Source organism: Danio rerio, chromosome 2 (assembly GCF_049306965.1).
Source record: "Danio rerio strain Tuebingen ecotype United States chromosome 2, GRCz12tu, whole genome shotgun sequence".
Taxonomy (NCBI): Eukaryota; Metazoa; Chordata; class Actinopteri; order Cypriniformes; family Danionidae; genus Danio; species Danio rerio.
Genome location: NC_133177.1, coordinates 28,797,501 through 28,822,766, shown reverse-complemented (window position 1 = coordinate 28,822,766; position 25,266 = coordinate 28,797,501). Strand labels below are relative to the sequence as shown.

The 25,266-nt window shown below is 33.9% G+C and overlaps 1 protein-coding gene across 3 annotated transcripts in view; it reads right to left on the bottom strand.

Annotated features, from left to right (window-relative positions):
- The window catches only part of fndc3ba (fibronectin type III domain containing 3Ba), a 230,683-nt gene that overhangs the window by 57,277 nt on the left and 148,140 nt on the right, over positions 1-25,266 (bottom strand). For all 3 annotated transcript variants that reach the window (XM_005163404.6, XM_073920500.1, NM_001159832.1), the window contains 3 exons: positions 10,693-10,751; positions 6,070-6,227; positions 3,444-3,503 (listed from right to left, as the gene is read on the bottom strand). In XM_005163404.6, the coding sequence (XP_005163461.1) occupies positions 3,444-3,503; positions 6,070-6,227; positions 10,693-10,751 (277 nt within the window). The remainder of the gene's footprint in view (positions 1-3,443; positions 3,504-6,069; positions 6,228-10,692; positions 10,752-25,266) is intronic.

Sequence of the window (25,266 nt, the reverse complement as noted above, 5' to 3'; positions counted from 1 at the left end):
ATAATAATAATAATAATAATAATAATAATTATTATTATTATTATTATTATTAATTTTATTATTATTATTATTAATATTATTATAGTAATAATAATGAACACAACATATGTTAGTGATAAGAGACCAGAGGAATTCGCTATTATTATTATTATTATTATTACTAATATGATTATTAAGTAATAATTATTATTATATTTAATTATTATTATTATTATTATTATTATTATTAGTAGTAGTAGTAGTAGTAGTATTAGCAGTATTATTATTACTTACTGTAGATTAGGAGATCCGAGCAATTTATTAATATTAATACTATTAGTAGTAGTACTAATTTAAATAAACACATATTAGATGTTAGCAGTTAGGAGTAATGCAGTTTTTTATGTTTATTTAAATTATTCTGTTTAAAACTAATTTTAATTATAGAAAATCATTATTATTATTATTATTATTATTATTATTATTATCATCATCATTATCATTAATTTATTTTAAATGACAAAATGATGTATGTATAGTTATATGGACATTTAAAATATATATTTTTTAGTCTGTACACATTTAGTTAAAGCCTATAGTTAAGCCTTTAGTAGTTAGTTGACATGTACAGTTGCTAAGTTACTGCACTAACAGTCAGCATGTCTTAAGAGGACCATGAAGATAAAGTGTAACCTTGTATTTATAGTAGAAACAGAGAAGAAAGCTTAAAAAAATATTTTTGTGTATTCTACAGAAGATAGAGCATTCAATAGAGCATTCAAGATGTACATTTGATCAGTAATCAAACTCATGACCTTGCTGCTTCAAGCACCAGTTGAGTTACAAAACTGAAGCGTATCTGCACCTTGTTCAATACACTACAATCAGAAGTTCAGTGTATTTTCTGATTGAGTGCACGTTGCCTTTACAATGCTGGGAAATTGCTTTTAAGAAAGAGCTAAAGTAAAGTCTTGCAGCGCCACACTTTACCTCATTGCTTATTCCCTGCTGGAAAAAAGTGGGATAAGAATCTTCTGGCCACACATTTTCCATCATGGCAAAAACATTTATAAAAAAAATAATAATAATAAAATTAAAAAAAAAAAAAAAAAAAATATATATATATATATATATATATATATATATATATATATATATATATATATATATATGTATATATTAATAAATGTTGTATTATATAGTTTTCTTGTTTCTAATATTTAACCATTCAACATTAAAGGGATAGTTCACCATGAAAATAAAAGTTACTCACTATTTACTCAACCTCAAGTGGTTATAAACGCATTTTTTTTTTTCATTGAACACAAAGGAAGATATTTAGAATAAAGCTAAAAACCTGTAACCACTGACTTCCATAGTAGGAAAAACAAATACTTAAGAAAGTCAATTCCTTAAGTATCAGTCTTCCTTTGCATTGAAAAGAAAGAAACTCAAAGAAGTTTAAAACAAGTCAAGGTTAATTAATTGATGACAGCATTTTCAGTTTTAGTTGAACTACTGCATCTCTTTAAAGAGTAATCGAGAGCTACAATCTCAACATTTATTAAACAAAAAAAGCAAACTTAAAACTACAAGTAAACTTAAAACAAACGTCATTTAAATACATTAAATAAATGGCATATTGAATAACCTGTGTCCCTTTAGCAAATACAGAAAATATTCTTACACAAAACAGTAAATTCTGAATCTAATATTGATCAATCATTAAATTTACAATACTCTTTTTTGTTCTCTGATTAACACATCACAGCAACTGGGTTATACATTTTTGTATTTCTGAACATGGTGCACATCTGACATTGTATTTTCTAAAATCTTTATCTTTTCTTATCTGGTTCATGTCTAAAAGAAAATAGTTCTACCTTGTATTTCTACCTTGAAGGGCCATAATGGTCAAAGTGACCACATGCATTTTAGAATCTGCTACTTTTTTTGTTTATTTAAATATGCGTGGGGCGGCGCAGTGGCACAGTGGGTAGCACTGTCTCCTCACAGCAAGCAGGCTGATGGTTCGAGCCTCAGCTGGGTCAGTTAGTGTTTCTGTGTGGAGTTTGCATGTTCTCCCCATGTTCGCATGGGTTTCCTCCGGTTGCTCCAGTTTCCCCCACAAAGCGCAAAGATATGCAGTACAGGTGAATTGGGTAAGCTAAATTATCAGTAGTGTATGAGTGTGAATGAGAGTCTATGGGTGTTTCTCAGTGATGGCTTGCAGCTGGAAGGGCAGTCGCAGTAGAAAACATATGCTGAATATGTTGGCGGTTCATTCCGTAGTGGCAACCCTTGATTAATAAAGGGACTAAGCCGAAAAGAAAATGAATGTAAAAATATGCGTGCCTCTGTTGCCTAGCAACTTCCTGGTATAAAAAAAAATCTCAAAAACATAACTTTACTGTAAACATGTGATAAAAAGTGGGGTGTGCACATTGGGTAGTCTAGTACTGTAACTCAAACACAACGACAGGTTAAAATGCAAAAAAGGATCATATTTTAGGTTAATGACTCCTTAAAATTATAATGACAAATATACAAAGCTAAATTCTAAAATATCAATAGAAGCTTTGAGTGTAAACATGACATGTTATGTGAATTAATATGAACGGTCAGAATGATTACAATACTATTTTAGTGGTTATAGAATACATTAAATTAAGGTAATTCTAATTTAAAAAAACTTCTACTTACTAACTGAATTAAAAATTGTGTAACCTCCCTGTGCTTAAAACTTATTTTGTCCTTAGTAAACCTGCTCAGTTTTCAAGTAGGCTTTGGGGATTTCGTTTCCTAAAGTGCCTTGGAGATGTTACCACGGTTACTCTGGATTAACCCGTCTCCATATTTTCTTGGGCATTCAGGGTCGCATACAGAGCATTTCCAACCATCACTTAATCAGAACATACATACAGCTACCATTCCTAAGGGTCAAAGGTCATCTGAAAACTACACTTCAGTTTTTAATGAGGATCCAGGCAAACTGACTTTCAGCACTAACAAGAGCTCCTGGTGATGGAACAGACAAAGACTGCAGATCTGAGCTCTTGCAGATCACCTCAGATGTGGCCTTGAAAGGTTTTTGGAGGAACAGTACATGCATCATATTTAATCTTGACCTTTGCAGCATTATGATGCACGGCACTTTCGGGACAATTCATCACAGGTAACAGGCAGACCATTAGAGGGACATTTAGGTAGAGCTGAGGTCATTAAACAAAAGCACAAGTCAGAAATGATGACTAATTTTCCATTAACGTTAAATTCGATTATGCAACAAAAAGAAAAGTAAAATCACAGATAATTGGATCATGGAAATGACTATTCGGATAATGTGAAATGGAATAAACGTGTGTGACAATGGGTTCTAATCACAATAATAGTTGAAGCTACTTTAAGCACTTGTTCTTGACATGAAAAAGGCGCAGGAAAAAAAAGCTGACAGATATACTTACCTAACGTGGTAATCTGTCGCTGGTCTGAGATCCTTTAAATTGCATTCCAACTCCTCTCCACTGAAAATACACACACACCGGTTACTGAGCTTAATGGATGCCAGCAATATAGTTGTGGCATTCAAAGTGCAAAACTGACTTTCATAAGAGATGTTGTTCAGTTATTGAGCACAACGGCTCAAGGGGAAATCTGTGATTGCTTTTGCCGTGACAGATTTTTTGGTTTCCTACCAACCTTCTCCTGCCGGTGCAGATATATTTTGTTAGCGGTTGCACTGGTGCAACTGTAAAATTGCCCCATTCTTTTAGATTATGGGCCATTGTTTTCTTCTGGGCAAACACTAAATAAGCTGCTCAGAACAATGCTAATCGACCATGAGGGCAAATTAAATAAGGCTACACAAACTAAATTTAAATAGAGCACGAGAAGTGTGTCATGTTAAAACTAAAAATAAATGTGCGACATATATCACTATGGAAACTGCAAATTATAATATACCCATAACTTTATAATCAGCAGCGGTGACTGTGGGCTTATTGTAGTGAATATATAATATAATATAATATAATATAATATAATATAATATAATATAATATAATATAATATAATATAATATAATAAGTTGTTTAGCTCTTTTTACAATAATTATTGTTTCATAGCAGCTTTACAAAACATGCACATTATTGCATTACAATCAAATTAACTTAAAGTTACAATCAAATATACAGTAATTATATACAGACTTGGTTAACCTGCAGTTTTATAGCATTTAGGTAATGTCTATGTGTACATGTTTAAAAAAGTGTTTCTTGTTTAGATAATTTCAATGTGGTCATGTCATTGGCCCATCAACATTTCCTGCTTGTTATCAAACTGTTTCATATCTGTAACAAGAGGCAATTCAATCATGACTTCATGTTAAAACATCCATCATAACATTATTTATTAATATGAGGCTCTTTTTTGAATTCTCGAAAGCTATGGAAATTCAAAATGTAAAACAGGAAATATGTTGCTTTTGTTTACATCCGTCAAAATGGTCATTTAAGTGTATGTGTTGACCTCGGAAATATATTGTAATATAATATAATATAATATAATATAATATAATATAATATAATATAATATAATATAATATAATATAGTATAATATAATATAATATATATTTATCCGTTGGCATCTCCGTGTGGGCAGTAGGTAGTGCTGTCGCCTCACAGCAAGAAGGTCGCTGGTTCGAACCTCGGCTCAGTTGGCGTTTCTGTGTGGAGTTTGCATGTTCTCCCTGCCTTCGCGTGGGTTTCCTCCAGGTGCTCCAGTTTCCCCCACAGTCCAAAGACATGCAGCACAGGTGAATTGGGTAGGCTAAATTGTCCGTAGTGTATGAGTGTGTGTGTCAATGTGTGTATGGATGTTTCCCAGAGATGGGTCGCAGCTGAAAGGGCATCCGCTGCGTAAAAGCTTGCTGGATAAGTTGGCGGTTCATTCTGCTGTGGCGACCCCGGATTAATAAAGCGACTAAGCCGACAAGAAAATTAATGAATGAATCTCCGTGTGGAGTTTGCATGTTCTCCCTGTGTTCACGTGGGTTTCCTCTGGATGGAAGGGCATATGTAAAATGGGACTAAGCCGGAAAAAATGAATCAATAATAAAATAAAATAAAATAAAATAAAATAAAATAATAAGAGAAATATACAATTAGTTGGCTTTTGAATTGTTTTATTTTTGATTATAATATTTAAAAAAAAAAATTTAATTATATTAAATTTGTTGATAAATGTTGTACAATGTACATTGAATTGCAAACAACTGCAGCATACTGTATGTAAACTTTTTAATCTGTAAGTGAAAGTAATCTAAAGATGAAGTAAATTTGTTTACTTTAAAACCTTTTCACATTTACTGCAAGTCATTTTGTGTTGTTTTGTTGGATATAAATATGTTCCGCTTTCATAACTTTTGACGGTTTTTAAATAACCATGACTTATCAAATCTCAGATTATAGGTTCACATAAATGACATGCAGTTATACGTACATTTCAATACTATTTCTCACCTATATTATCATTAGTTTTCAAGTTTTGGATGTCAATGAATGTATTTTTTTTTATTCTTGATAAAAAATAGATTAATGCAGTAATAACATGGTAAAACAGCAACATATAAATCTAGTACAAGCAAAAAATAATTTTTCCATGTTTACTCAATTAGGTCTTGCTGGTATATGCAAACAGACCCAGAAAGTGAAAAAGGTGAACACACTTTTTAAAAAAGATTTATCAGGTGAAGATCCTCTTTTGAACAGTAATATTTAATAAATATAATTAAAGCAGCAGCACATCTCTCATAAGTCAGTCTGCATCTTTGGGCTTTGAGCCTCATGCTTCACAGGGGCGATAACATGGTTTGAAGGTCTGATTATCTTTCGTCTCCGCTCTCTGGAAATTGAATCATGCACATCCTGATGGGAGAAAAGGCTGCATCCAATGATTCTTTTTGCTTTTTTACTCAAAGGATGATGTAATCATACATAATCCGCTCCCTTGTGGAGAGCGCTGTTAAAATCATGAGTACATCAAGACTTCAAGGATTTTTGCATGGTCAAAACAGCTCCTCTGTGTCTTACCTATAGATGATGCGGTACTGGCCGTTCCGACCCTTGTCTGAGAGAGCGACCTCATAGCTGCAGGTAAATGGGTGTCCGTTACTGTGCCTCTCTCTGTTCTGGAGGCCTGCTGGTGGAGCCCAGGTCAGTCGAGCTGTACGGGACTGAATATTTAAAACCTGTGGAGGACATTCAAAATAATCAGCATATAAAAACTAAAGCAATAGTATTAGACTTATCAATATAAAGGATGAATAAAGGGTAAGACTTTATTTAGATGGTCTCTATTGCACATTTTGATGAATAAAAGTTGCATTGCAACTACATGCAAATTAATTCTCATTAATTCCAACTCTCAAATTCAACATTACGCATTAAAGGGACCATCAAAATAAAGTGATGCCAAATAAAGTTATATAGATAGTTATATAATAATAGTATATACGTACACACACATAGAAGGGTTTCCTAATTGTGATTTGTTGTATGTCACTTCAAACTCATAAGCACCTTACCATTGCATGAATTCTGATAAAATAATAATAATAATTTAAATGATTCAACTACAATCTTCATCTGTTAAATTCTGTTATTATATTATATTATATTATATTATATTATATTATATTATATTATATTATATTATATTATATTATATTATATTATATTATATTATATTATATTATATTATATTATAAAGCTGATCAGTTACTCTAACCAAGAGTAAGTCACTTATTCTAACCAAGAATTTATTTATTATATTTTAAAAAATAAAATCACAATGTTCAAAAAATATTATCTAATTTTCCTTTAATGAATTTGTTGATAATTATTTTATTTGTACATTTATTGAAAAACTATTGCACCTTCAGTTATTATTAAGTGAATTTGTTTCCTTTTTAAATGTATTTTTAATATTCACTTTATATTTTGATAGACTGAATTTTACAATTAAAAATTATAATTTGAATATTATGTTTTTATTAAATATATATCATTAAAATACAATATTATACTGTATAATATGTGTATTACTGTATATAATATATTAAACCATGCAATAGTATACATACATTTTAGATGTCAATAAATATGATAATATCCTTGTTAAAATCTAAAACTTCAACCACAAATGTATGGGAGAATAAACTGCTGTTACAATCCAAGACTGTGAAGGCAATTGACACCAAGACAATCCACAGGACAGAGATTTACTCAGAATGAGTTTTCAGCCACTAAAAAATAAATAAAAAAAAAATAAAAAAAAAGCCCCGGATAAGACGTCCAATTTAATTTAAGACCAAAATGGCAAGAGAAAGCCATTTTGAGGAGTTTGTGGCTTTGTGCTTTGTCATTTCATTATGAGGTTAACATACAGCTATCACAGCTTTGAAACTACTTATTTGCTAAACCTACCAGGATTATAGACTTGCAGATAATAGGTGGTAGATTTCTACCTGTCCATAATGCCAGCCAATAAATGTTGTACACACATAAAAACAACATACAACTTTTTAAACTTTTAACTGCATAAAAAACGTGCAATTTTCATAGGTCATTTAGAAATTGTTAACACTAATATGCTTTTTAGGCCTATACCTCCACAAAACCAGCTTTTTACACGCTAAACACAGAAACGCAAGTATAAATAAAAATGGACAGAGCAGCTATAACACTTCAGTCAACACATAATTCAGTGTAACAGCTTTTTTTGAGGGTATAACATGAATGAGCTGCAGACGTCTAAGGCTACAGAAGCAATCTACCCACAGAGCCAAACCGTTCAGCAATGCACCCTCAAACGCAATCTGTCCTGCGGCAGGAGTAACTGCAGGTGAAAGTCTGTCGGTGGATAAGCGATGGTTGTTGCTCTCGGATGTGAACAGCTAGCATTGCCACTGGCACTTGTGAAGCTACAGCAATCTGTTCTCAACAAACTGGCTGCTGTCAGATGTGGTTTGCTCACACAAAACACAAACACTTCTGAAAAGCTCAGAGAAATATACGGTTTAAAAGTTTGGGGTGGATAAGGTTTCTTCAATTTCAGTTCTTCAGTTTTTGAAAGAAGTTTTTTTTGTTGTGCCCATGTCTATCTTTAAGAAAATTAACCATGATTTTACTTCAGGAAAAACAAAGACTTTGCAGTCAAACCATGATAAATTTAAATTAACCATGGTTTTGCTATGTTAAATAGTTTACACATGATCTATGTAATAGAATTGTGGGTCAAAGTAATTAAACATGGGTTCTTTTTTTACAATATACAAGTATTTAATCAAAATTCAGAAGAAACATAATAAATGCAAAAGCAGTTTTATTATTTTTCATGCAATATTATTAGCCTCATTTTTTTTTATTCTCTACAGAAAAAAACACTTATCCAATAACTTGCCTAGATAACTACAGTAAATTAACTAAGTTACTACGTTATTAAATTGTACTATACCCCTTTAACTGCCTGCTACCAAGTGGTTGAGCATATTTTGACTGTTTCAAATAATGACTGTCAAAGTCAATTAAAGACTGACTGCCTTAAATAATGGTTTACACTACACAGCATTGCTGGTTTACAAAAAAATAAAAAACAATCATCTTGCACTACCACTCCTAATTTTAGTTTTATTGTAAAAAAACAATACAAAACAAGAAATCATTTAAATGAGAATCTAAAATAAAGATGATTTAGTGTTCAAAAATGTTTTATTTTGAATATTTAAAAAGAATAAATTGGTCTTACACTTCATACTTTTCAGACTTTCAGAGTATATGTATTAACTACGGTACTTTTATCATAAACCAACATAAACTATTTGATAGAAGTTGATATTTTAGAAATTAAGGGATGTGTTGAAAAAAATGCATTGAGTGTGTTAACTAGCTGCATTAGGAGTAAAGAAATACAATGCAAACAATGTTTTTGTTTGTGGAAAAGTTAAGCTGAATACTAGTATCTTGCGACATAAATAGTAAAATATTATGTGATGCTATCATGGCAAAGACAAAACAAGGTAGTTAAGGTATTAATTATAATAAATTATTATGTTTAAAAACGTGTTTAAAATGTGGTGTTACCGACACCAGTCTTTTAAAAGGTACTGCACAGATGATGTCTGATTCTCCATTCAATCATCAACATTCTAGCACAGCAAAATTGAATTTAGAAGACTACATACTGTATGTTTGAAAGCAGTGTCACCTACTGGTCAAAAGTGCTCAACTTTGCAAAAATCTTATGCTATTTCTTGTTGAAATTGTTCTAAATATCATAATAATTTATTTTACTGTGCCACAGCGCAGCGCTGAGCTTCTTTAGTTATATCAAGAAGTTGGAGAGCATTAATTGCCTTTTTTGACAAGCTTGTGGTTTGGGGATAATCTCTCTCTAAACTTCAGCTATATAAAGGAATTGGCCCCTGTCTATAGCATGGAAGAGAATCATAAGATGAATTCAAGCTCATAAAGTAAGGCAAAGCTATTACAGGATGGCACAGAGGGTCCATTAGTGCAGTATCCGCACGTCTCTCAAGAAAGCCTCATCTTAAGGTTCAGTAAGTCACAGTAGTTTCCCACTTTTGCTGCCTGCATATTTCTGTATGCCCAGATTTTCATCCACCCATGAAGTTGCAGGTACATTTTGGAATTAGGTGGTATACACTATCGTTCAAAACTTTGGGGCCTGTTTTTGTGTTTTAGAATTTTTTAAAACTTTGTAAATTTATTTTAAAAAGTAAAAACAACATAAAATGAAATAAAAACAAAACTAAGGTGTCTAAAACAACAAATAAGCATGGTCCTTCAGAAGTTAATGTTGAATTTTTTTTTATTATCAGTGTAATGAAGTAGTGCTGCTTAAAAGTTCAGAGTAAAATGTGAAGATACATTTTTAATAAAAAAAAAAAATTATATGCATTTTAAACAACTTTTTACTCTATCTTGTGATCAATATAATTTGCTCTTGCTAAATAATTTAATAATTTAAATAAAAAGAAAGAAATAAATATAAATAGGCAAGTAAATATAAAGTAAATATGAAATAAAAACAATCTGTCTGAATTACTTGTTTTACAATGAATATGTGAACTCTTTACTGTCTAAAATGTCTAATATTTTGCTTATAAGCTATTAATCTTGCACTTAGGGACTAGATGAGACAGCTGTTTAAATATCACACATGCAATTAAATACATGAAAGCCAAAACAAAAAAAAGGAGATGATTGATGACTGCTGGTTAGTTTTACTCATAGATTATCACTTAAAGTGACAGCGTGTCCTTAGATGCTCCTGAACTAAACAACAGGCAGGCAGGCTGCGTGAACAGATGGGAAAAGAGCCGAGCAAAACATATCGGTCAGAAAACATTGTTTTGATGGAATTGTTCACCTCGTTCTCAGCTGCTTGCAGGTAAAACCAAACCAAAACAAAACACTGCCACTAAGTGGTTGCATTCGGAACTGTGAGACTATCCTCTCATGACACTCAGTATCCGACATTTATGACATATTGAAATAATTAATCATGTCAAGTTGTTTATCTGTGTGCTTGTATTTACGGCCTGTACTTTTTGGACATCAAGTTTATCTAATGTCATTAAAACCATTAGCAATTTTCACTCATGAGATTTTTAAATCTTATTGCAGACCCACCTGTGGTTTTTCCATCCCCGAGAGAACATCCTGAACTCTCTTTGCTTCTGAATCATGATCTGCAGGCATGAGACAGAGGAGAAGAGACAGAAAAACAGAAAAACAAGATGTGTTATTCCATTATACGTCAACAGAGGTCAGCTTTACATCACAATTGAACAGCATATTGCGTTAAATGAATAGTTTATAAGTGATAAATATTCTGTCCTTAAACAAGCAATGCTAACTCTCTCCTTTTGCTCTAAACATATACATACATACATACATACATACATACATACATGCATACATACTGTACATATATACTGTACATACATACATGCAATCATACAGAACTGGTTTACTCCACACATCTGATTTATAACCTCCTTAAAATAGTGACTTGTAAAGGTACAACAGCACAAATTAATAAGGCTAAACCTAGTACCATTAATGCATGGCAATGTTTTTCCCAACATTTTAGACCTTGTAAAAAAAAATTACTATATAAAGTTTTTCAGCATGAAAGTTGTTGATTTGTCTGTTGCTCCCTCTTACCCGTTTGTTTGTTTGAATGTCTGTTGTTATTTTTTTTAATCTAAAGACAATAAAACATTGATCACAAAAATATATACGGTATGTATATTTTTTTTCCTTTACTGAACAAAGAATATGGTATTTTAAAGAATGCTGATAACCAATTAAACATTATTATCCCCTCCTCTGAATTACTTTTTACCTAAGTGATTTTTAACAGACCAATGACATTTTCATAGTATTTCAATTACAGTTTTTACTTCTTGAGAAATTATCATTTCATCATTACACTTAATCTTGCTGTTTCTTATAACTATTCTTTTTTATTATAATTACTGTCATTCAATAACTTGAATAATTAATGTAGTTAAGCATTTAAACTGTACTTTAAATACTCAATTTTGCACTTTTATAGTATTTTCCCCATATTAGTCAAATAGACCAGGAACTCATTTTACCCATTCTAGCAAAAAGACCAGCAACTCAATTAGAAAGATTAGTATGTTTTTGCAAAAGTAGAAACGAGAGAGCATGGTGTTAAAAACCCAAAACATGAATTTAAAAAGGAATACAACTCTTATTGTGTCAATTGCTTTTGCAAAATAAGGCAATGGAAAATATTTCAGAACCATAGTGTAGCTCACAGAACCCATTAAAAGAGCCCTGGCACAGCTGACACATGAGAAATCGGTAGCATTCGCTTCTACGTCTCAATACTGAATCACATCCATAACTCGTACGCAACCCTCTTGCAAAATTTAAATCAGTACGTGGAAAAATAAAAGCTCAACTACCTCATGTTCCCAAGACAGGATTAGCTCACTTAAGCTACCAGATCATCAACGACAGACAGTATTCTGTCAGAATACCTTTAAATCTGTTCTGGCCCTTGTGGTAATAAATGTGCATACACTGAGACACAAGTGTATTTGCCCAATAAACCCAGATTTTTAATTTCCACACTTTTTTCTCCTCCAAGGAGAAACATCTTGCAGGATTTCACTCTCTGCTAGAATTGTGAATCAACTAATGGGCTGGAGATTTGCATGTGTAGCCTTCCCTGATCTGTAAGGGCTTTACAAAAGTGCACTTACAGCTGCAGCAATTCACCTGCTGAGAAACCCCTAGCATTTGCCATTCATCAGTATAAACTGTCAGGAGGAAAAGGAAAAAACTAAACACACTGAACTTATTCGAGTGCAGTTGACAGTAGAAATGTCCTGCAGAGACACATTATATTTTATCCAATACTAAAGAGCATTTAAAGATAGATAATTATAATTTAAATAGCTATTTAAATTGTATATAATTTAAAGAGCATTTTTCTAACTCTTATACACAGTAATTGATGGGTCCCACACTTTTAAACAAGATTTACTGATTCGGTTTGTGATTACTGAATAAGGATTTGTAACACAAGTATACAGTTATAACAGTAACTGCAGAATCTAAATTTATTTTGACACAGGAATTTTTAAATTTTTCATATATTTTATCAAAAAAATCAAAAATAAAAATACTAATAATAATCTCAATATTTTTGTCTCCAAGGATATAATATATAATACACTGCTGTAATAATTTCAAACTCAAATAAATTCAAAAAGACAATGCCAGGTAAATGTTTTACCTCACTGCTGCACATTGTTTTTGAACCATTTCAACTATTTTTATGATTGTTAAAATGACTGAATTCATAAATATGGGTCATATTTATGATAAAATAATGTACAAAAACAATTGTATGTACATAGAAAGCATATTACATGCTAGATAAGCATCTACTTTAAAGGGCACCTATGATGAAAATCAACTTTTGTAAGCTGTTTGGACATTGTGTGTAGGTATGGCATGTCCACTGTCATATTGAAGTAATATAAACCCAACAAGTCTCTTTTCCTGACGTTAAAATAGGACCTAAAGCCCAGAGATTTTGAGGCCCACCGCAATGTGCAACTCATCGTTTCAGAAAGGCTTGAATAAACGCCACCACAAATACATAAAATGAAATGATTTGGAAATTTTGACTAACCAACTAGATATCAGCTTCATCAATCTCTCTTGATCACTGACTGCTGTTTATCTGATGTAATACAGGAGAAGCAGACACGCATGTGAGAACGGTGGGTGGGGAGAAGCAGTTTATTAGCATTTAAAGCCACAGGCTACAAAAAAACAGCTACACTTTACTCAGACACCAAAACGGGCAGATTCTGGAGGCTGATCTGATGGGTATTTTGAGCTGAAACGTTACGGAAATATTCTGGGGACATCTAAGGATTATCTTTAATACTCTTTAATGTTTCAAATAACCTAAAAAATGTCAAAATATTGTTCCAATATCATTAAACATGATATATACACTTATGTCTGACCTGTATTTATTAAAATACAGAAAAACAATAAGCGATCCCACAAAATTGTATTATATACTTGTTAATTTAAAAGCAAAATCTAGGATAAAGTATACAGATTTTTCTATTTAGAATGAATTTACACTAGACATTCTAACATGTTTTACACTTTTTTGTTTTGATGCTTAATACACTATTCTGTGTGGTCTTTAACTTACATACATGAAACATTTAACCAACATAAACTATTCTACTTTCAGTCAAAAACAAAATAAAATTAATCTAATGGTGAAACTAGGCTATCCATAAACATGTTTTTTGTCATGCACCCAAATGAGTGTGATTGATGTGTGTATTTTCTTTGTGGAGCAGAGAAATACTGAGTTCACAGTGCCTCTGGGCCTTCATGAGTCACGGCAGCAGTGATGTCATACACAATCACCTCAACACGACCCCGCGAGGCAGGCACAGGGAACACAGGCTTCCCCCATGAGACGGAAACCTTGCTAATGCTGTGTGTGTAGGTGACAAATTGAGTTATTACTGGGAGCTGATGAGTAATTGTGCAGATGTGGAAGAATATGAGGTCGCCTTCCTCTTGCCATTAACCAAGCATTCATTTCAACTCAATCTAGCACGGAAGATGGAGTCATCATTGCAGTGTCATGGTCTGTATGCAAGATTGATGTTTTGCATCTATTAGTCATTATATAGATTTGTGAATATGAACTGTGAAATCAAAGTTAAAATGTAAAGAAAACTAACTAGGTACTTCTTTATAAGATTAAGTTATGACAACTGTTATGAAGCATCATTAGCTCAGTTATGTCATTTTTAAATGCAAAGATGATATTGTTTGAAATGTCTTTATGACAATTTGACAGCAAAAATACATTAAAACATGTCAGAGTCTGTCATGACAACTTGACATAACCAGCACAACATAACGTGTCATAAATCTGTCATAAACATGATTGTCATGAACACGTTCATCTTTTTTAAAGCATAGTGTATTATTTGACCTTCTATTGGAGGAAACATGATAAAAAAACATCACAAAATGAAAAATATGTTTATTACGGCGTAATAAGGATCTCTGATAGTACAGACACTTAATGACATTTTTAATAACAAATTAAATTTGAACTACTGTAGTGAGTATTACCGCTTTTTGGAGGACAAATTCAGTTTGTTCAGAAAATCTATATAGATATTTTTTATTATAATGGCCTCATGAATATCATGTTTTGTTGTCTTTGACAAAGATAATGTCATGACAAAGATATTGACAGGTAACGATGTATTGTGTCAAGCTGTCAAAGACATCTCAAACTATGTCAAATTTGCATTAAAATGATATAACTGAGCAAATGACAGGCATAAACTTACTCGTAAAGGGTCATTTTAATGGGTACAATGGGTCAACGGGATTGATAAAGGGGCATTTTAAGTCTTTAATGACGGTTTTATAAACACTACCATCTTCAAGCATATTTCATGTAGGGATGCATTGATACCGTTTTTTGCAACCGATTTAACCAAAATTCTGAGTATCGATCAATACTGATCCAATCTCGCTACTGTGCTGTTTTTTTTGTTTGTTAGCAAAATACAGTTTCTATAGATGCCACAATCTAACTAAAAACATGATGCTTCCTGTAATCTAGGCTACAATATTTGATTATTCATTATGACATGGATTTGTTGTGGTCCAGCTTATGTTTCCTTTTTAACATTAAAAAAGTCCTGTATCTGCGGAGACTTCAAAAACAGCAGCTCAAAGGGAAAAAAATCAGCGCGTTGATGATCTGTCCAATGTATTAAGCCTTTTCTAATTCAAAATTCCAAAAAAAAATTCAGATTTCTCCCAGTTATTGGTAGTAATTCCCTTATTTTTTAGACAGACAGACAAAGTTTCCAGTTTTTGACACAAGTCCAGTTTTTGAGGACATCAGTATGTAACCACATACTAGTGTAATAAAGTAATTAATGTCATCTTCAAACTGTAAATGGGTGTTTAAATTAAGGTGACACTCTTTAATGAATCATGCAGTTCTATGTCTTACAGAAACTACCCATATCCAAAGGAAACAAATAACCAGAGGAAAAAATTTTGCTCATTACACATCTTTATGGGGTCTGAAGGTCATCTCTATGGGGCACTGACTACCTGTTCACCACCAGCACACTTAAACTAGCTGTCGGTTTCACTTTCTGTGTGTTCATGCTCTCCTGTTTCCGCTCTGGCCCTCAGAGAGAGAACCTCTTTCTGTTTTGCTGCTGCCAAGCACAGCACTCGACTTTCCAAAGCTTTACGTCTGTTTCTCACGCATGCAGTCTCCATAGGGAGCCGTACAGTTGAGGCTTGCTGTTCACTTTCTGTCTCGCCCTCCTGCCAAGTTCTGAATAACTGGTGTGTTACAGTATATCAGTGAAAGTAAATAGAGGAAGAGAAGATGATAAAAGAACGGGAAAGAAACAAACAGCTCTCATTTCAAAAACAGAGCTCTTTAATGCTATTTGCGAAGTTTAGTTCCTTCTTGTGCCTCTCTGAATATTTGAGGTGAAGGGAAGTTGCTGCCTTCAATTAAAGGCTAGTGTCAATGATGGGAAACCAGGAAAACAGAAAGGGTAAAACTAAGGTATGTGATAAGGTATCTACAGTGTGCTGTAATCCTTACAAAACAAAACAAGAGTAAGGAAAAATAAAAATGAAGGTAAAAAAAAAATTAAACAAACAAAAGCACAACAAAAAGCAAACAAAAACAAAGCAAATAAAACAGCAAGTAAACAAACAAAATGCAAAAAAAAAGTAGAAAAACAAACTGTTATGCAAAAAAAAGAAAAAAAAAGAATATCAGAACAAAATTCATTCATTCATTTCTTTTGGCTTAGTCCCTTTATTAATCTGGGGTTGACAGAGAGGAAATAACCACCAACTTATCTAGCATATGTTTTTACGCAGCAGATGCCCTTCCAGCTGTAACTCATCACTGGGAAACTTCCATACACACTCATTTATGCACATACACAACAGACAATTTAGCTTACCTAATTCACCTATACCACATGTCTTTGGACTTGTGAGGGAAACTGGAGCAGCCAGAGGAAACCCACATGAATACAGGGAGAACATGCAAACTCCACACATAAATGTCAACTGACCCAGCCGATGCTCGAACCAGCAAGCATCTTGCTGTGAGGCGATAGTGCTACCCACTGCACCACCTGACACAACTAAGCACAAAATAATCAAAACAAAGCAAAACAAAACAAATCAAACCACAAAAACAAATAAGCAAACAAAAATATACACAATAAATAAGACAGGTAATAAAATGTTAAACTAAAAACAAAGCAAAACAAAACAAAAAAACTATACAAAAAAACAAAACTAAACGGTAACAAAAAATTTAAACTAAAATCAAAGTAAAAAAAAAACAACTAAAGGTACAAAAAGTAAAAAATGAAAACAAAGCAAAACAAAATCAAAACAAAAAGTAAACAAAACAAAATAAAAACAATACAAAATGTAACAAAAATAAACAACAAAACTAAAACTAAAAACAAAGCAAAGCAAAACAAAAGACAACAAATCAAAAGGTAACAAAAAGTAAACAAAATATGATTGATTTGCTTTGTTTTTAGTTTTTGTTTACAAAAACTAAAAACAAAGCAAAACAATCATACCACAAAAAGACACCAAAACAAACATATATGCATACAAAAATATACACCAAAAAATAAGCAAAACAAAACAGGTAATAAAATGTAAAACCAATAACAAAGCAAAAAAAAAAAAAAAACACAAAAAAATTTAAGGTAACAAAAAGTAAAACTAAAATCAAAGTAAAACAAAACAAAAAAAACAAACTAAAGGTAACAAATTAAAACTAAAAACAATGCAAAACAAAACAAAATAAAAACAAAACAAAAGGTAACAAAAAGTGAACAAATCAAAACAAAATAAAAACAAACAGAAGGTAAAAGTAAAAAAAACAAAAAACAAAAGGTAACAAAAAGTAAACAAAACAAAAGGTAACAAAGTAAAACTAAAAACAATACAACAAAACAAAAAATCTAAAATAAATAACAACCAAGCAAAAAAAAGGCAGAACTAAATATTTTTAAAACAATTAACACAAGGCAAAACAACAAAACAAACAAACAAAAAATTAATTAATGAAAACAAAACAAAAAACAAAGGTAAGAAAAAAAATATTAATAAAATCAAAGAGGATGGTGATGACAAGGCAAATAAAACAAAAAGTAGACCACAATCAAGAACTAAAAACAAAAACAAACTATTTAAAAACATAAATTTTCCAAGATTAAATATGAAAAAATTCAGTAATTAAAAACAGGTGTCACATCCTTACATATATTATTAGTCTGTCACACACTCCCAGGCCTTAGAAGATGAAGCAACAGTACCTACCAAAAGCAGTTAATAAGCAATCACATTGCCCTAGCAACAACACAGCAACATGCCAAAAGACTAAACCCTTGTCCCAGATCCAATAGTTAGAAACGTGAAGGTCAGAGGTTACAAAAGTTCTGCTGTGAGTCCCAAGAGAGCTCACATTTGACCCCGCAACACTGTTTAAACCAACATGGAAATCTCCTTCTGGACAAGATACATAAAGCAATAAATAAAAAAATAACCTGACAGTGGCTGGATCTGTTCTGTGAGTGTTTGTGTGTTTAGCTCAATGCGAATGAGCATGCGTGTGTGTATGTAAGGAGGTGTTAGGTAAACATTCAAAAGTGAATTTGCAGACGATCAGAAAAAAAATGTCTCCAAGAACACCCACAGAGCTGCAGATGCCAAACGGTCAGGCCAGTAACTACACCCACATGTCTGAGTGCACGTTTGTGAATGTGAGCGAAAGCTGGAGCAGCACAGAACTGCAACAGGCACTATAAAACAGCTCACATCTTCCTGCTAACATCCTGAATAAGGGCTGCAGACATAAAAACTAGGCTGCCGCTATCAAAAGGGCTGATCAGTCAGACATAAACATGTTTCACAGTCGCAAATTCTGTTAGTGAGGCCGATTTGTTTGTTTGCTTTTAGATTAAAGCCTCCTGGAATTTTTCATGCACTTCGGTCTGAAAAGAAAGGCTTCTTTTGTGAACTCATTCATCTTTATGCTTGCTTCCGCCGCCTGGTGGGGCAAGATGAAACTGCACATTCTTGATTAGTGATGGTAGTTACACTCACACAGCCTACAGGATAGAAAGGTGCTGTGAGGCCATAGAAATACCTTGAAAATAACCAAGCAACTGCTCAGTCATCCAAAAAAATTATTAGGAAAGACAAACTGAAGCTGTGGCTATACTACCAGAACTCTGTTAGGATGAACAGGCAGATGGGAAATAAAACTAAATTTGGGATTTTTGGTTTGGCAAATACACACTGCATTATGTTGTAAGGTTAAATATTAAAGCACAGCAGGATAGGAAATATTGCCAGGTGGTCAAATGAGAACAACAAAAACAACAACAAAAAATGTTCATACTCATTTCTGCAGAAAATATGTCACTAATAACGGGTTGGGGAAGGAAGGAGGGAGTGTGGGAGGAAAAGAGAGAAAGAGTTGCAGGATCCTGATCGTTCTCATCTCCGCATAGCACACATTCCATCTGCTCAACAGCTGGCTGTCTAATTCCTCTTTCACACAAACCTGAGAACCACTGACGCTACACACTGCACTCTCACACGAACACACATCTGACACAGCTGCTCACACTCAAACTGACTTGAACATCTCTCTCTCTATCTACCCGACCATCTCTCTATCTACCCGTCCGTTCGTCCGTCCGTTTGTCTATCTATCTATCTATCTATCTATCTATCTATCTATCTATCTATCTATCTATCTATCTATCTATCTATCTATCTATCTATCTATCTATCTATCTATCTATCTATCTCCGTTCATCTGTCTGTTTATAAGACATTTTCAAACTTTTGTTTAAACTAATATTTAGTTGCATAACCAATGTTTTTTTTATTTTATTTTTTTTTTCTTACTTAGATTTTTTGTCTTGTTTCTAGTCCAAATATCTAAGTTCTTAAATCAAGAAGCATTTTCTAGACAAGCAAAACATATTTTCTTGTTTTAAGAAATAATATTCCAAAATGAAGTGAGTTTTTCCTTAAAACAAGCAAAATAATCTGCCAATGGGGTAAGCAAAATAATCTTATCACAAATCAAAAACAGATTATTTTGCTTACCTCATTGGCAGATTACTTTGCTTGATTTAAGGAAAAACTCACTTCATTTTGAATTGAATTGAAATAATTTATACACTTTCAGTCATCTGAAAATGTGCAACTTTTAAAATGAGGCTTGCAACCAAACAGCCATCGCTGGGGAATGAACAATTCGTGCTAAAATGTACAAATGAGATTATAAACCATATGAATTAGCAGCTAAATCAAAAAGTTAAGAATTGCTGTAAGATTTTGAAGATATTTTAGACCTAGAATTAATAGGCCTTAGTATGAGAAACATCCCATTCCATGATTTTTCAAGCCACCCTTTAAGGGTATTTAAAAAAAATAAGGCTTGAATTTGGTACCTGGGGGTCGTCAAAGAAAAAAGCAATTTCAAAAAGAACTATTTAATTTCTCTTTGGGACAGTTAATGTATTCCACTGCTTTAACTGATTCTGCACATGGCAATATTTCAATAATGCTGCTTTGTGCGGGTATCTTGCAGACAGCTTAGCTACCGTTAAACATCTTCTGACTGTAACGCCAATTTTAGACCATCTTTGATCTTTCTGGATCTTTTCAATTTGGACTATGAACAAAAGTTGCCCATTTTCTTCTTTTTTACATTTTTTACATTTTTTTTACATTTTTTTTTTTGTTGCCATTTTAAAGCATTTGAGATCATTTTAGATGACCATCCAATAATGTGCGCCAGTTTTAAAATACAATTTCTGTTCTCCAAATAAACCTTTTAATTTAACTTACATTTTCAGAATTAAATAGCGGTTTGAAAGACCCATTTTACTTCAAAAGAAATGATTTTAACATTGTATGACACATTGCTTGCCCTCCTTATTTATAATAGTTGACAAAATTCAAGTTGATAATTGACAATAAAACAAAGTCTTGACACTGTTATTATTTTGAACAGTCATTTAAATGCACTAGCCAATTACTTAGAACAGCAGTGCTTATAATGTAAAGGTTGGGTCTGTTGTCTTCTATTACACTACTACATTAAGAAGTAAATTATTTGCAATGCTTCTGCTGGTAACAGTAGCACAGCATATGTCACTGATGTAATGACCTAACTGATTACATATTTGAAACATCAGCAGTGCACTGCCTCTTCCACTATACATCATTTAGCACCAGACTAAACTGCCTAAGCTACCTTAGAAAGGTTAAAATGAGGACATGAAGATCTTCAGTCAAAACAATGAGCACAAAAGCTCCAGATGTTAGTGTTGCTCATACCTGCTTTTTCATTTTCAACACAAAGTCTAGGCAGGCTAGATTCTGTTGATGTGTGTGTGTGTGTATCTAAATGTCTGATAAACTATGGTATGCTGTCATTTGTAGTATCACAGACTGTCAGCCCCATTAGCAGAATGGATGCTTTCCTTTCCACCCCTGCCAAGTTGGCATCAGTCTCCTGCCTTCAGTGTGTTAGCTCCATGTCTCTAGCTATCTCCAGAGGGACTCGAAGTGGCATTCGCTCACAGCAGAGATGCATAGCCTCACTACTGCCAAGGGACACAGGGACACGCCAGCGCTTCCTGGAAGGGAGCTGGAAAGAATGGAAAAAGTTGGCAGAGGCTAGAAGCGAGGGATGGAGGAGAAAGGAGAGAGGCGGAGGGAACAAGACTGCTTAGAGCTGCAGAGGGACTAAACCTTGATGAACTGCTCTGGATGCCCAATGGTGCAAATGTCCACCAGTGCCAGGAGTCTTTTCTCCCTCCTCTGTCCATCTTGTAATTTATTTGTCTCTCTGTGTTTCTGTCTGTCTAATTATTTGTGTGTCCGTCTATCCTTACCTTCATTTTCATATTTCATTTTATCCATTCATATATTCATCCATTCATATATCTTTCTATCAATCATCTTTCAAATCATCAATCAAGCAGTCCAACTTGCTACCAATCCATCCATCAATCAATCCCTCAATTCAACCATTAATCCATAGATCCATCAAATTTATCAATCCGTTCTTCTATCTATTAATCAATCTATAAATCATTTCATCAATCTAACCAAAACATCCATCAGTTTGTCGATCCATCGATCTATTAATCCCTCTAGTCATCCATCCTGTTTGCAATCATGTATGTTGTGTCTATAATGTCACTTAAGAACATGGAGTAAACATAACTGACAAAAGTCTTGTCGTCGATCCCGGTGGTAAGAGCAACAAATAATAACTAGTTGATCATTTGGAAAAGTGGCAGAAGGTAGATTTTTCTAGTGAATCATCAGTTGAACTGCATCCCAATCATCACAAATACAGCAGAAGACCTGTTGGAGCCAGCATGGATTCAAGATTCTCACACAAAAAAAAAAATCAGTCAAGTTTGATAAAGGAAAATCAAGATTTTGGGGTTACATTCAGTAAGGGGACATGCGAGAGATCTGCAGAGTGGATGGCAACGTCAACAGCCTGAGCTGTCAAGACATTAGATTACAAAGCCACAGGAGAGGGCTAATTCTTCAGCAGGATAGTGCTCAGTCTCATTCTTCAGCCTCCACATCAAAGTTTCTGAAAGCAAAGAACGTCAAGGTGCTACAGGATTGGTCATCCCAGTCACCAAACATGAACATTATTGGGCATGTCTTGTGTAAGATGGAGGACGCATTGAAGATAAATCCAAAGAATCTTGATGAACTCTGGGAGTCCTGCAAGAATGTTTTCTTTGCCATTCCAGATGACTTTATTAATGAGTTATTTGAGTCATTGCAGCATGTATGGATGCTGTCCTCTAAGCTCATGGGAGTCATACACAATATTCATTATTTTTCTACTGAACCATGACTTTATATTCTATACTGTACATTTTTTCTGTTAGGTGACAAGACTTTTGTCTAAGCAAAGTCAGACGTTACTGTCCTAATTAAATAATTAAAAATCAAGGCATGATCATGTTTTATTTTGGTAAAATAAGCATAATCTAAAGGTATTTGCCTTTCAAATAAGCCACTTCTGATACCATGATGATCAACTAGAAATCAAGTCATTATTTGTTCGTCCTAAAACTTCCTAAAACCAGGCACAAGCACATCTATGTGAGGGTTGTCTCCACGTGTACATTTAGCAGACAACAGTACTAATAACAAGACAAACATTTTCACTGAAACAGTCAGTTTGTCCATTGTGTTACTGTAAGAACTGAAAGAGGGATTTCCCAGAAAAACACACAAATGTTGATTTTGGCTCACGTCTCATCAATTTCTATAGCAACTTCATGAAAAGCCAGACGTGCAAGAATCTCCTGATGGGTGAGAGTTCTGGCATACCAACTGCAAATGAATAAGCACCGGGCAGATAATTGAAAGGTCATATTTAATTAGGGGGGAAAGCTGGCATCCGGTTACCAGGTTTATCTGCCCTCGACCTTCTCATGTGATTCGGTTTCCTCAAGTTGCGTCACCTACTATAGCTCCATCGCTTGCCGTTATCGAAGTGACCTCAGGGAATAACCTTTTACGGTGACTCATATGTTGTGAGAGAGTGAATGTGGGAAACTGTTAACATTGTGGCAAAGACACAAAGCCAAGATTAAGGAACATCTGCTGCTTCTGGTCGGTAATGACGGAGTGAAAGCTCGTGGCTGGAGGAAATGCACAGCGCCAAAGAGAAGCAGAAGTGAACATCTGTTTCTGCTTGAGTCCATGCAACCACACGGAGAGACGGAGATACAAAGGAGTTAAGGTTAAAGTGCTGCAAGTCTAAGACCTTGAGAAGGTTAATCTAGTGGCCAGTCTTCCTCAGCACACAGGCTTGACCCCAGCCTAATCTAGTTAATGAGGACGGAGCAGTAGAAAGCACACACATCCTTGCAGCTTAGGAACCAAGGAGATCAAGGGCCCCTGGATCTGGTTTCCTGCCTTATGTAATAAAGCCTTATGAGCTGAGGTGAGTATGTTTGTTCCTATTGGGCAATCTGAGGAAAGATCGTCCATGAGAGGTGCTGAGAGAGGACAATTTGAGTTGTTTTAACAGCCCCAGTCCTGTCTGGTAGCCAGCCCTGGATCTTCAAGCTGCTATGCCAGCAACAAAATATTTTCGACAGCTGGAATGTCTGCCCTTTTGTTGTCTGTCTCTCTTTCTCATTCCTGTCTTTTTTCTAGTCTTTTTAAAGCCTTGAGAGCTAAATCATACTACTGTGGCTTTCTCTATAAAGAAAAAAAACTTGACCTGATCTCCGGCGTGACCTGGTGAACCAAGTAGTCTACAAATGCGGTCATGATGATTTATGCCTAGGAGGCAAGCTGCAGTGAGGCCCAGATGGTCACAGCTCTCAGTAAGTGACGTGAGCAAGAACCCTCAAGTTTGTTTTTTCTCTTTCATCAACTGTTTAGTTGACTCCACTGATGAGAGAAGTACGCTGTGGTCTCGTAGAATTGACCCCAGCGGCCTGCCTATGGTGACCCTAAAGACACTAATTTTCTTGGCCTAGACTGAGTACATTTACATGTTAGATTGTACACTCTATAGTGCTGCATGATTGATCATATCGCAATCGCGATGTCAGCCTATGCGATTACATTACAGCAAAACTTGAGATTATATTAAATAAACAAAAGCGAAAGCAGCGCGTGCGCAGCGCGTATGGAGAGCAGAAGAAGCACGCAGGCGTTTGCATTTCACACTAGCTGCGTCTGCAGCGCGCAGCTCTTCAGCAGCTGCTGCAGAGATCAATCTATCTGTCTATTCTATGTAGTTGAGCTCTCAGTAAGGGACTGTCGGAAAAGTGCTTTTTTTTTTTTTTTTTTTTTTTGCTCCACTCAGATTCGGGTGTGTGTTTAAACAGACAATACACTTAAAAATATGTAAACATGTCTGTCCTGCGTGTTTTAATTTAAACAACTATTTTTTTCTTAAACAGTTACTAAAGTATTCGAATGCTTCATTATAGATCTGTGCATTCTCACATGAACACCTTTGTTATCAAACAAAATAATGAGATTCATTTCCTGCTCTTCACTAAATAACTATAGTAACTATAATCAATATGCAAATACAATCAAATATTTTATAGCTTTATTTCATTTCTGTATAGGCCATTGATTTTAACAAGCTAAACCTTTTATTTTATTGTCAATATTTTCTAATGTTTGCTATGTATTCTATCATTTGAAGCTATTTGTTGTCCCATATTTTTTACATCCCAACGTTGACAGATTGCTAATCAATAAATAGCTATAGTGCTATCTGTTAGTTTTAACGTCAGCTAATGTTATGGAAGGGCATAGACGTTATGGAAAATAGTAATAGTGATGTAAATACCCCCATCATTCCTTCCTCAAGCAAATGTGTAAATATTAGATCTATTCAGCTATAACGTTAATTGCATTGGCATATTTATCTGACGTTTTTCCAGCTTGTAGTAGTCGATCAAAAAGCGATTTAGTTTCTTATGACTGTACGCTAGCAGTGGAATTTACTGCGATGTGACAGGGCGCCACCTGAAATCTTGTCTAGGG